At 42.5% G+C, this 13,981-nt stretch overlaps 1 protein-coding gene across 4 annotated transcripts in view; it reads left to right on the top strand.

Moving 5' to 3' along the window:
- The window catches only part of UBR3 (ubiquitin protein ligase E3 component n-recognin 3), a 172,366-nt gene that overhangs the window by 77,684 nt on the left and 80,701 nt on the right, over window positions 1-13,981 (top strand). For all 4 annotated transcript variants that reach the window (XM_061608528.1, XM_061608527.1, XM_061608526.1 and 1 more), the window contains one exon: window positions 2,285-2,373. In XM_061608528.1, coding sequence (XP_061464512.1) covers window positions 2,285-2,373 — 89 coding nt within the window. The remainder of the gene's footprint in view (window positions 1-2,284; window positions 2,374-13,981) is intronic.

The following is a 13,981-nucleotide window of genomic DNA, read 5'->3' as shown; positions in this document are numbered from 1 at the left end:
TAAATATTTCTTGCACTTAGACAAACCTTGAGGTTCTCCAAGTGTGCAGATATTGACCTCTATTGCACAGATAGTGCTCTTTTAGCTATATAAACCAGTGGCTCCCACCTCTGAACACTTGGAATAGAGGAAATAATGCTTGCAGAAATTTTGACAGGAGAAGAGAGGAAGGGGAGTGAGGAGCTGAGTACATATGTTTTTGTGCACATTCAAAATTAAGATTAATCTAAATTGGAAATTAAGCTGTTTTGCATGGCCTCAGTTTGGAAGGAAGTAGGTGGGAAAACAGAGTCTAGTTTTCAGTAATGAAGGTTGAACAGGCTGTGAGCAGTTAATTATGACCTATTTTCTAGTTCCTTCATCCTACAAAGGCAAACTTGACATCACCTACATAAGTCGTTGCCATAGAAACTAAGGCACAGAGTTAAAGAAGAATTTAGCAGAGCTGCTTTGCAATATTTTTCAGTCTTGGTCTGGAGCCCCTTGGGCCATTGCAGAAAATCACTGAGTTGTACTGAATTTGTCAGTTTGTTTTGGTCTCCTTGTTAAGGGTCTATATTTACAGTTAGCCTGTTTAGCAAAGGCATAGCAAAGGTAGAGAGAAATTCTGGGGGGGGGTGAGGATTGGTATTACGAAAGCTCTCTCATATTCTTGATACATCCCACTTAAATGGGACTGAATTGTGCTTGGGTACTCAGCTGCACTTGTCATAAAGTAGGTGATGATGATGTGACAGTGATATTAAAATTATATAAACTAAACTTTTGGTTTCCTTGAAGATCTAGAAGGTTGGATCCTGAATACAATGCAGCAGCCATGTAATTTTTTTCTGTAATTCAAAGTTACTACAGAATTCAAAGTGATTTGAATGGGAATCTAAATTCAAAGTGGTTGAATGGGAATCTAAATTCATAGTTCTTACAGTTTTGCAGTTTCTTCCCTTGCAAGTTCTTTGACCTTACATTGAAAATAAATTGACTGTTTTCCCAAATGTGTGCCTAAGTTGTGCATACAGATATTTTTAAAGTCTTGGAAGTAAATATTAATTTTGTAGATAAATTTATAATGAGATTTAACAAATTGCTATATTCTTATATATTCCTATTGTTACAAGTCTAAATTTGGATGGGATTTGAACTCTTGTTAAAGCTATGAAAAATAATATGTCATATTCCTTTATGACTGTTGACAGCTAATCATTCCATTGTTCTTAAATTTTATGATAGGATAATGGCAAAAAGCATTGTACTAAGGGCATAATTATTCTGATGTGTTTGTGCTACTGAGTTAAAATTTCTTCCAACAACCTTATGTGAATAATACATTTTCTGTCGGCTTTTGTGCCATTTCTGTAGAACCTTTAGGGAAGCATGTGTCCTCCTTCGAGACAGTAAAGATGTGTGGTTTTCAGCCGTGCAAACCACCAGTGGTAACTGAGTCAGGTTTCTAATAATAGCAGTATTCATGTTCTGTTCATATTTCAAGTCTTTGTGATTGTCAATGTAACACACAAAATCGTACACATCTTTTCACAAGTGACCTATGAAGCCCTAAACAACTTCAATACCCAAAGTAGCACCTCTTCCTATACTGTCTTGTGTAGGCATTGAAATCTTCCAGGGAGGCCCTCCTTAGCATCCTGTCTTGGGGTGTTACACAATATATGATGATGTGGGAGAGGGCTGTCTTCGCAGTGGTGCCCTGCTTGGGGAATGCCCTCTCCTTTGAAATCCACCTAGCACTAGCCTTGTTTTAATCTTGGCCCTAGGTTAAAACCTGGTTATTTAATGATTACTACTTAATTTGTAATGACTGTCACTTCTGTTTTTAAGATTATTTACTTTTATATTGTTTATCCATTCCTGAACTGCAGTTGAATTTGTTTGTATTGCTGTGCCATGTCCTGAAATCATTGGGTAGAGGATGGGTTTTATATAGATATTTCAATAAACAAAGTGTGCTCCAACAAGCCTTTTACTGTAGTACAAATGTTAATCTTCCATGGAGCACACTCAGCTCCTGTCCTAGGTTTGTCTGGTTAGGAGAAAGAAGTAGAGATGAAGCATGTAGAGATTGAAGGGACTTCTGATGTGAACTGTAATTAAAGGTCTTGGGCTTGGGAGATGGACATTTGATGATATCTAGTAAAAATGGTCTTTCAGATTTTATAACACATTAAAGAGCTTCTTGTACTCTACCAACCTAAAAAAAGAGTATATAAAGTTTGCTGTTGCTCCTATAGGCATTTATTCCTAACCTTCCATTTTCTTTGCTTTCATCTAGACGACAGAAGGCCAGGGAGAGGCAACAAAAATTGTTGGCTGAATTTGCATCAAGGCAGAAAAGCTTTATGGAAACTGCTATGGATGTTGGTAGGTTCTCCATTTTTTAATGTACTTTAATTCTCAAAGTATTCACAAATTAGGCTAAAGGAGTAATTAAAAATTGTACATACATTTAATAAGAAGATCTTTTTGAAGGGAGCAAGAAAAAACTTCCCCGCTGGACTCCATTTTAGAACCCTCAAGTACCCCCCCACCCACTTTTGCCATGAAAGTAGTGGCTCAGTTTCAAAATGTAACAAGTGTAGCGATGGTTTCCCACTCAAAACCTGCATGTAACCTTGCCCCAGCAGCTTTGTGTAAATATTGAAATGATAGGGAAGGGGGGGACGACATGATGGAGCCCTGATACCTCACTGAAGGTTCTTGTGTTATTGGAGAAATTCATCAGTTTGTGTTAGAGCACCACCCTGTGGTTGCAGGTAGGAAAGATGAGTTGAGGGAAATAGGTTGCTCCTATCATTCCTCAGTTCGCTTTCGTTCCTCCATTGAACTGGTCGCATTCTGCCTTTGCTCCCCTTTTTCCTCAGGTTTTTTCTTCTTTTGACTATCATTGGTTCTCTTCTAAAGCCTTTCTTCCTCCCTTTTATCCTGCTACACTGTTCCAGTGATTGTTTTTCTTAAAAAAAAAAATCTGTCTCTTTCCAGCTCTTACCCTTTCTCTGCTTGCTACTCCTGTCTCGGCCTTGTTTGGCGGGGGGAAGATGGAGAATGAAGCTGTCATCTCTTCCCTTCGACTACAACTTACCTTTTTCTGCCTGAGTCCACTGTGATTTAGTGTTGGGAGTGTGTGTTGCACTCCACTTGTCTCTTACCTCAGCCGGGATCATGGTAATGGTGTCCAGCGCTTATTCACCAAAGGCATCCACAACTGCTGTGCTCCCTGACCCACAAGGCCAAGCAGAAGCACAGACATTGGAGCCTCCCCATGGCAAGGCTAAGCCCTGGGGGCAAAAAAGCAGTGTACCTTGGATCCGTCCATCTCACACCATGAACCACAAGTATTTATTTATACCTCGTGGCTGCGAAGCACGAAAAGGGAGGGGTGCCTTTCCCACTGCCATGGTGATACAGGATCCCAGGTTCAACAACAGTGGTCTCCATCTTCTCATTCCTCTGAGGAGGAGGACTTTCTGGGCTTTTCAGAGTCTCCACTAGCTCAACAAACCCTTCCAGCCTTCAGACAGCCTCCATCCCATATTTAGGGTTCTGATGACTCCTTCTTAGTGCTAACATACTGAGGAAAATTAAAGAAGCCCTAATGGGAGAATTATCTGCATAGGTAAGGGCCGACCCTCCTCCTGCTTCTGTAGCACAACACAATATGCTTCATGGCTCTGGAGACCCTGGTGTGCCTTTCTCATCCCAGGCCAGGCCTCCTAGACAGCTGCTGGTACACGCTAATTGCTCTAACCATAGGTAAGCCTCTATTTCCACAGAACGTGCCTCTACCTCTTTTTCTCCTAACCCCTTTGCTTTGGATAGGGGTTCAACCAGGGTCACCTCCCTCAGGAATGACCAGGTCACCCTTTCTATGAATGCAGATCCTCTGGACCCCTTTGTAGATCCTGGGTCGGAGTGAGGGCTCTTTGGGGAAGAACACATGCCCCATCGCCTGTTCCATGACTCTTACTTTGCTGCATTGCTGCACAGAGTACTGATCACTCTGGAACTTAATTATCCTCCTGTTGACCCACCTCCAGCCCAGTCTTAAAGGCAAGGCAGTGCTTCTGGAACCAAAAGCCTCAGTCAAACATATTCCAGTACCTAACTCCTTTAATGCTATTACCAAGGCTGAATGGGATACCCCCTTCAGTATAAAATGGGATACCCCCTTCTGTATAAAAAAAACAGTTTCTTTAGCTAATAAATTTTATAACCTGGACTCGGAGTACAGAGACTTACTGAAAATTCTAGCCATTGATCATCCTGTTAAGGCTCTCATTGCCAAAAATGTCCTGCCGAAAGATTGGGATGCTCATCTCAAAGATCCTAATGAGAGGTGCCTGGGATTATGCCATACATAGAGCGCATGAAGCTGCAGCTGTGACTATGTGTGCATCCTGTGCTGCTTCTGTCTTCACTCATGTGGCCTTAGTTTGGCTGGATGACTTAATTGACAATCCTAATCAGGATATGGATCATCTACTCAAGATCTTGTTGAAAATTTCTAGGACAGCAGCCTATGCGGCAGATGAACTCTGGATGCCATCCAGTTTGCAGCCCAGTCCCTTGTAACAGATGTGATGACTAGGAGGAACTGATGGCTAAAGCACTGAGATGCAGACACCACCTCAAGACTCAGCCTTTCCACAGCTCCTTATACGAGAATTCTGGTAGAATCGCAGGATAAGAGAAAGGTTTTGCTCTCACACAAAGATGACAGGCTATTTCCTCGCAGGTATTCATCGTACCAATCAACTCACTCCTTTTGTGGTTCCCATCTGCCATCAAGATACAAGGATACCAGACCAAACAGAGGCAACTGGAACAGACCCCGCTTCTCTCATGTTTTCAGCACAATTCCAAGCCCTCCACCTCCAGTGAGGGTGGACAGAATCGGCAATCACAATGACCCCACAGTTCCACAAGTCTGGGAGTCTTTAACCATCAACAAATAGGTTCTAAACATCATTCTTCAAGGCTACAAATGGGATCTCTGCTGATTCCTCCCAATTTCTTCCACTCTCCTGATTTCTTCCTTCTCCAGTTTCCCACTCTCAGGAAAAGAGGGATATTGTCCAGAATGCTATCCTTCATCTGCTCTCCATGGCGGCCATTGAGCTGGTGCCTCCAGAAGCGTCCTCCTTCGGCATCCTCTTAATATTCGTTGTGGTCCTGAAGAAGGATTGAAATGCCTGGAGGGCTCTTCTTGACCTCAGATTTCTGAACCAATGGGTTGTGTATAAAAAGGTCAGGATGAAAACATTGGCCTCCATCAGGGAAGCCCTTTATCCTCAAGACTTCCTCATGTCAATAATAATAATGATAATAATAATAATAATTTTATTTATTGGTCGCCTATCTGTCCAGGTTAGTGGACACTCTAGGCGACTTACACTAGCTAAAAGCTATACATAATATACAATATACAAAAAGAATCTACAGTCCTAACAATTTAAAACCAATTTCCAGTTAAAACATCATAAAATTAATCCTCCTCAATCCCATAGGCCTGCCTGAATAGCCAGGTTTTTAAGGCTCGACGAAAACCTATCAGGGAGGGAGCATGTCGGAGATCATACGGAAGGGAATTCCAGAGGGTGGGGGCCACAACCAAAAATGCCCTCTCTCTGGTCAGCACCAGCCTAGCTGTTTTAGCCGGTGGGACCGAGAGAAGGTCTTGAGAGGCTGATCTTGTGAGGCGGCATATTTGGTGATTCTGGAGGCGCTCCTTCAGATAAACTGGGCCGAAACCATATAGGGTTTTAAAGGTCAACACCAACACCTTGAATTGGGCCCGGTAAACAACTGGTAACCAGTGAAGATCTATTAGTACTGGAGTGATGTGATCACGGCGACGGCTGTGCTTGATCAAGTGCGCCGCCGCATTCTGTACCAGCTGTAATTTCCGGACCGTTTTCAAGGGTAACCCCACGTAGAGCGCATTTCAGTAGTCTAAGCGAGAGGAGACCAGGGTATGTATCACCTGTGGGAGCAGATGAACAGGGAGGTAGGGTCGCAGCCTCTGTATCAGATGTAATTGATACCAAGCTGCCCGACTCACCGCCGAAACCTGAGCCTCCATGGACAGCTGGGAGTCAAGAATAGACCTCAGGGAGGCTTATCTTCCTATACCCAGTCATCCCGACCATTGGAAGTTCCCCTGATTTTTCTACATTGGTCAACACTTTCATTTCATTTTTGGACCCTTCCCTTCAGGTTGGCCTCAGCCCCAAGGGCATTTACAAAGATCATGGTTGCCCTACTTGTGCATCTCCACCTCCAGGGCATCCATATTTACCCCTACCTGGACGATTTGCTGATTCGCTCTCTGTCCAGACAGAGGGCTCTTCGAGAACTACAAGTTACCCTGGCTTGCCTACAAGACCATGGCTTTTTAGCAAGATTTTCAAAAAAGCCACCTAAATCCAATTCAGACCCTGACTTATCTGGGGGCCTTCCCAGACACTACCGAAGGCATGATTTCACTTTCACAAGATAGAATTCAAAGCATGAGGTCAGCAGCTTTTCTCCTATCATGCTCCAAACATGCAGATCTCATGTTTCTAGCAAGGGTTCTGGGCCTCCTGGTATCAGCCTCACAAGTGATGCCATGGGCCAAGCACCATTCTTGCTAGTTACAGTGGTCTCTCCTACCTTATCAGGATGCCATTGCTGCCAAGCGGCATCTCCAGATTTGTATCTCTCCAGACCTCCAGAAAACAATGACCTGGTGGACCAGCCCCCACCACCTGCAGAAGGGTAATCCTTTCAGAGATCTGATATGGGTCTTCCTCACTACAGACACCAGTCTCCTAGGGTGGGGTGCCCACTGCCAAGGCCATTTCATCCAAGGTTACTGGTCTCTGACCAAAAGAATGATGAATATCCACTTGCTCGAGCTCCGGGAGGCACATCTTGCCCTGCAGCTTTGTTCTTCAACTCCACCTCTCCCATGTTCTTATCAGAACTGACAACAATACTGTGAAAGCTCACATCAACAAGGAGGGGGGGATGAGGTTGGTGGAGCTGCAGGCGGAGGCTTGCCTTCTCTTGAACTGGGCAGAACTCCATTTCTCTTCCCTAGTTGCTGAATATATCAGCGGCTTCTTAAACATCCAAGCCGGCTGGTTGAGCCACAGAATGATTGACCCAGGAGAATGGGTGCTGAACCAAATGGTATTCCACCAAATCAGATCTCGCCTTGGGCAAACCCTAATGGACCTCTTCGCCTCTCTGTAGAATCATCTCCAGTTCTTCTCAAGGTTCCACTCTCTCAAAGCAGAAGTGACGGATGCTCTACTGACTCCTTGGCCTCCAGGACTGCTATACACATTTCCTCCAATCCCAATTCTTCCTGGAGTACTTCACACGATCAAGGAGATGAAGGCACGCTGATTTTTGTGGCACAATTCTGGCCTCAGCATCGTTGGATCTCGGACATTCTGGACATGGCGGTGTCCTCTCCATGGAGGCTACCACAATGTTCGAATCTGATCTCACAAGGCCCTCTACATCATCTGGATCCCAACTGGTTCCAGCTGACAGCCTGGCTCTTGAGAGGAGATGCCTAAGAAAACTTGGCCTCGATGCAGATATGATTGACACTATCTTAGCATCCAGGTATCCTTCCACAATCCGCATCTACTCCTCTACCTGGGAGACTTTCACATCCTGGTGCTCTTCTGAATGTCTCTCTGCATGCAATCCAAAGTTTACTACTGTTCTGGCCTTTCTCCAGGCTGGATTTGAAAAAACCTCATACCCAACATCCTGAAGAGGCAGGCTGCAGCTATATCCTCTCTAGCTTCTCTTCCCTCAGTATCTCCCATCACCCACTATTGAAGAGATTCCTGGGGGGGGTGACCCTTAAATGTCCTCCTACAGTGCATAGATAACCATCTTGGGATCTCCATAAGGTGCTCAGAGCCTTACAGAAGCCATATTTTGAACCTCTCAGCAAGGTTTTCCTTAGACTTCTGTCACTGAATGTCCTTTTTCTCGTGGCGATAACCTCTGCCCATAGAATTTCAGAATTAAATGCATTATCAGTGGCTAAACACCTTTGTATTTTTCATACAGATACAAGTGATCCTTTGTACCGACTCCTCCTTTCTCCCTAAGGTTCTGACTAGATTACATAGGCTTTTTGCCGTAATCCTATCCAGGCCACTTCTCAAAAATGGAAGGTGGGAAATTAGGGTTAGCTAAGCAGGGAATTCAGCAAGTGGCTTTTTGATCAAACACCACCCAGTCACCTGTTGCATCATTCTTTAGCCAGACTTTACCAGTCAGGATAGACATAGTACAGTCTGCAGATGGTTCCCACATCTTTTGAATTAGAATTTTGTAAGCCATCCTGAGAACTCTTTAAAGGACAGGATATAAGTACATTAAAACAAATAGTACAGGTAGGCAATGCTTACTCAAACTGATTCATATCATCATCATTATCATTTGATTTCTTTCCCGCCCCCACCCCCTCAGCCAGGAGCCCAGGGTGGCAAATAAAAGCACTAAAAACATTAAAACATCATAAAAACAAACTTTAAAACACATTAAAACAAAACATCTTCAAAAACGTTACTTAAAAAAGGCTTTCAAAACATCTAAGATTAAAAACATTTTTAAAAAGAAGGTTTAAGAACATCTTAAAAAGCAATTCCAACACAGACTCAGACTGGAATAGGTCTCAACTTAAAAGGCTTGTTGAAAGAGGAAAGTCTTCAATAGGCACCGAAAAGATAAGAGATGGCGCCTGTCTAATATTTAAGGGGAGGGAATTCCACAGGGTAGGTGCCACCACACTAAAGGTCCATTTCCCATGTTGTGCAGAACGGACTTCCTGATAAGAAGGTATCTGCAGGAGGCCTTCACCTGCAGAGCGCAGTGGTCGACTGGGTATATAAGGGATAAGACGGTCTTTCAGGTATCCTGGTCCCAAGCTGTATAGGGCTTTGTACACCAAAACTAGAACCTTGAACTTGGCTCGGTAGCAAATGGGAAGCCAGTGCAATTCTTTGAGCAGTGGGGTGACATGTTGGTGATGCCCTGCCCCAGAGCAGTCTCGCTGACGCATTTTGCACCAGCTGCAACTTCTGGACCAACCTCAAGGGCAGCCTTGATAAGTATATCAGCAAGACAGTAACGTGCTTCTCAAGACCCATGTTCTGACTGCAGATATATTCAATGTTACTTTTTAATGCGAGATCAGTAAATAACAAGACAGCTTTCATCTGTGATCTGATTAAAGATGAATGCGCTGATTTCGCATGTATAACCGAAACTTGGCTTGAAGACTCAGGTGGAGCTAATCTAAATGGCCTCTGCCCCCCGGGATACGCTGCTCTTCACCAGCCGGGACTAGACAATCAAGGGGGGGGTGTAGCCTTTATTTATCGCAAATCCATCTTGTTATCTAGATTACCTTACAAAAATTATCCAGGTTTTGAACTCCTTGGCCTAAAGCTTGGTCATCAGGATCCTATTGTAATCTTATTAATTTATCGTCCTCCTCACTCCCCAACTGATTCAATGTCGGAACTGTGTGATTTAATCTCAGGACTGATGTTGGAATCCCCCAAACTTTTAATATTGGGAGATTTCAACATTCATGTAGACTCCCCTTCTCTTCGATCAGTACAAGATTTCTTGACTATGATGTCCACTCTGGGGTTACAGCAATTAGTACAGGCCTCAACTCACACTGCAGGCCATACTCTTGATCTCATTTTTCAATCACACCTAGACTTAAACGATTTTCGTATTGATAACATTACGATCTCTCCACTACTATGGTCTGATCATCATCTGATTTGATTTAAATTATCAGCATCATTTTCGTCTCCCAGGATTACGCCTCCTACTAAATTATACCTCCCTAAAAGATTATTAGACCCTGATACGTTTATAACTAAGCTTAAAAATTATACAAGCCCGTCTATGGGAGTGCACATTGATATCGAGACCAACTCATGGAACAATATGATGACTGAGATAGTGGATGCAATAGCTCCTCTCCGTCCACTGAAAACAACCAGATCTAAATCCGCCCCTTGGTTTTCGAGTGATCTTTTGAAAATAAAACGTTCCTATCGATGTCTAGAAAGGCATTGGCAAAAGACAAAAAGTCCATCTGATCGAATATAAGCAAAGAAATTTGCCAAATTCTACGCCTCGGCCAGACTGACAGCCCAATGACGCTTTTATTCGACAGCAATTGCCTCAGCGGGAAACCAACCAAAAGAACTTTATCGCATAGTAAATGGTCTTCTGCATCTGCCTCAATCTGCTTCCCACTCAGTTTATTCCCAGGCCCGTTGCCAGGAATTTGCCACATTCTTTGAGGCAAAGGTTGAACAGATCCGATCTACCTTAGATCATACGGAGGTGACAGACGCAAATACTGTCATATCAGAAACGGTCTGCCCTTCCGTCTTTTCCACATTCCAACCTGTTCTCCCGGATGACATTCCTCAGTTTCTCAGCAGAATGAATCCAACTACCTGTTTACTTGATCCATGCCCCTCCTGGCTTATAAAAACATCAAAAGCTGAATTGGCAAATTGGCTTAGTATAATTGTTAATTCTTCTTTACAACAAGGCCGCTTACCTGAGTGCCTGAAAGAAGCTATTGTTATACCACTATTAAAAAAAACCTCTCTTGATCCCACAGTGCTTAATAATTTCCGACCGGTGTCCAACTTGCCTTTCCTGAGTAAAGTCATCGAAAGAGCCGTAGCTACACAGCTACAAACGTTCATTGACACCATCGACTGCTACGACTCCTTACAATCAGGTTTCAGGCCAAATCATGGGACAGAAACAGCCTTAGTCGCATTAATTGACGACCTTCGGCTAGAATTAGATAAGGGTAATCTGTCACTACTAGTTCTATTAGATTTATCAGCCGCTTTCGACACTATCGATCATGACATCTTGCTAGATCGTCTCTCGGAAATTGGACTTAAAGGCATGACCCTACAGTGGCTCCGCTCCTTCTTAGAAGGCAGACTTCAAAAAGTTGCCCTCGGGATTATTGTTCAGAACCCTGGCCTTTAAGATATGGCGTTCCGCAGGGCTCTGTCCTATCCCCGATGTTATTTAACATTTATATGAGGCCTCTAGGCAAGATCATTCAAAAATTTGGAATTCATTACCATAAGTATGCGGACGATACACAGCTTTATTGCTCTTTTTCACCAAATGACAAAGAGGCTATTCTTCCTCTTAACTTATGTCTCACAGCAATTCAGAATTGGATGACCAGAAACAAATTGAAGTTAAATCCAGAAAAGACAGAGGTCATCCTGATTGGAAAAAGTTCTCTTCAAGAAACTGAATTTTTACCATTACTGAATGGAATACTACTCCCGCTGAAGACTCAAGTCCGTAGCTTGGGCATAATTCTGGACTCAAATTTGACCTTAGAACCTCAAGTTGCGGCTGTCTCAAGAGCTGCATTTGCCAAATTAAAGCTGGTCCGCCAACTGCAACCATTTTTAGGAATGGCTGATCTAAGAAAAGTAACCCAAGCCTTGGTAACTTCGCGGCTGGATTATTGTAATTCCTTGTATGTTGGACTCCCGATTAGATCGCTTCGACCGCTCAAATTGGTACAAAAAGCAGCGGCAAGGATGATCACAAGAACTGGCCCTCGGACCCATACCATGCCTCTTCTATATCATCTACACTGGCTCTCCATAGAACTTCGACACCAGTTTAAGTTACTGGTTCTAACGTTTAAAGCCCTACATGGGTTAGCACCGGCGTATTTAGCGAACCATCTCTTTAAATTTAAAACCCATCGACCGATGAGATCAAGTGCCGAATACACCCTTAGGGTTCCATCATCTTTTACCATCCGCCAAATGGCCGTTAGAAAACAAGCTTTTTCTGTCACAGCACCTACCTTTTGGAACAATCTACCACTTGAGATACGGCTCTCTCCCTCCCTTATGGACTTTCGTCGTCGGACCAAAACTTTTTTATTTTATCAAGCTTTTAATTGTTAGAGGGAAATGTCTCCAACTTTTTAGTAATTATTGTTATACTTTCTTTGATTCTGTACTAATGAATTATTTTACTTTGTTCACCGCTCTGAATTTGGATTCTCTGAACTAGAGCGGGATATAAATCTATAAATAAATAAATATACTGGTAGATTTAGACTTGGATACCAAACAGAAGTGATTTGGGGAGTGAGATAGGCAATGCAAGAAGGAGATGATCTGCATTGTCCAAAGGTCGACTTTAAATTATTCTTTATAAATGCTTTGTAAATATAGCAAAGTAATCTGTCATCATCGTAGCCTTTGTCTAAAACAGGCTGGGTCTGATCAGTGCCTGAGTGGGAAACTGCCTGAGAAATCTGTGTATGCCATCTTGGGTTCCTTGGAAGAAAGGCAGGATCTCAGTGCACTATGTAAAATAGAACTCATGGATGGCCAACTTTTAGGCATGATGGGATGAATGGTGTAAGCCAGGGATGGGAAACCTGTGGTCCTCCTGATGTTTCTGGACTATGACTCCCATCATACCTGAGCATTGGCCATTTTGGCTAGGGCTGATGGGAGCTGGAGTCAAACAGCATCTGGAGGCCCAGAGGTTCACCGTCCCTAATGTAAGTGGAGGAACTTTGTGGCATTGCTTTTGTAAGTGCAGAAATACATATTCAGTCCACTTTATCAACTCAGCTTAGAATTTTATCACTTCTGATATTTTAAAGAACATTTTATTATAGAAATTGATGTATTGTAGTCTAGTGTTACCCAGAGAATTCACATGGAACATCCTTTTGACAAAGAGTAATACTGTTTTTCTAGTCCCTTATTAACTTATTGTGATTCAGCAGACTACCTTTCAATTCTTGAAGCAAATTATTGGGGGGGGGTAGGGAAGGTACGTATTCATCTTAATAGCAAACTGACACAGGTTTTCCAGCGCCTAGTGAATTTTGTAAGAAAATAGATTAGCTTTTACTGATCTTCTGAGAATACACATGCTGTGTTAGGGCAGAAGATATTAACTTTCTGATAGCTGCTTCAGTGCTTGGGGACCACTGTGACACACAACGTTCTGCAAGAGCAATGTTGCTTCCAGTTACACATTGTAAATTTTACTTGGCATGTTGGAATATTCATTGTTTCTAGTGCTTAAACTGAGGAGTTGCAGAAACACAAAATACTTAGTGTCAAATTCTGCATTACTCTTGAGGATCAGATACATTGGCCAACATTGGTTCCAGTAACCTACTGTTTGGTATTTGATTTGTGGGGTTTTTGTTTTGTTTTGTGTTAGTTGCATATGCTACACATTTCTGAAAGCTGTAGATAGGCAATTATAAATACGACCCATTTTCTTCACAGTCCTCCATCATCTGCAATTGACTGGTTAAAAAAAGCAGTTGAGGCTAGTAGCAACAATTCTGTACATTAATTCTATCAGCTGCCAGGAAATCCCAATAATGGTGCATTGCCCACTATATACTATAATGGAAAATAGCATGGCTGTTACTGAACAATTGAGAATGTTTACCTCTCTTACAATAAAGCTGTGCACAGAAACCACTAATTGCAAATAAGAATAATGCTTGTGAATATTATTTTTTAGCTGCTATAGCTCTTAGCTAGACTTCAGTCTTCGTATGGTCAACTACATATAACTTGGTTTGATAGTTTTTAAATTAAAAAAAAGTTCACGTTATTAATTTAGACCATTACTACAATGGCTTTGAAATCTTGCTTGGAAAACTACTTTTGAGATATAATTAAATAACACATGAATTTTGGTCCAAAACCTAAACCTGCCCCTGGTGTCAAATAAGTGTGCTGATTATTATAACAATGAGGACCAGCATATGCTAGTTTTAGCTAACTGGTTGATTTAATCAGTTTGGAGCAGCTGTAGCAATAAAGGTGACATTTTTGAGGATGATTGCTTTAAGTTAAGGGTTTTTTCCTAGACAGAGGTGACT

The sequence above is a fragment of the Rhineura floridana genome, chromosome 2, assembly GCF_030035675.1.
Source record: "Rhineura floridana isolate rRhiFlo1 chromosome 2, rRhiFlo1.hap2, whole genome shotgun sequence".
Taxonomy (NCBI): Eukaryota; Metazoa; Chordata; class Lepidosauria; order Squamata; family Rhineuridae; genus Rhineura; species Rhineura floridana.
This window is presented reverse-complemented; position numbering and strand designations above follow the sequence as displayed.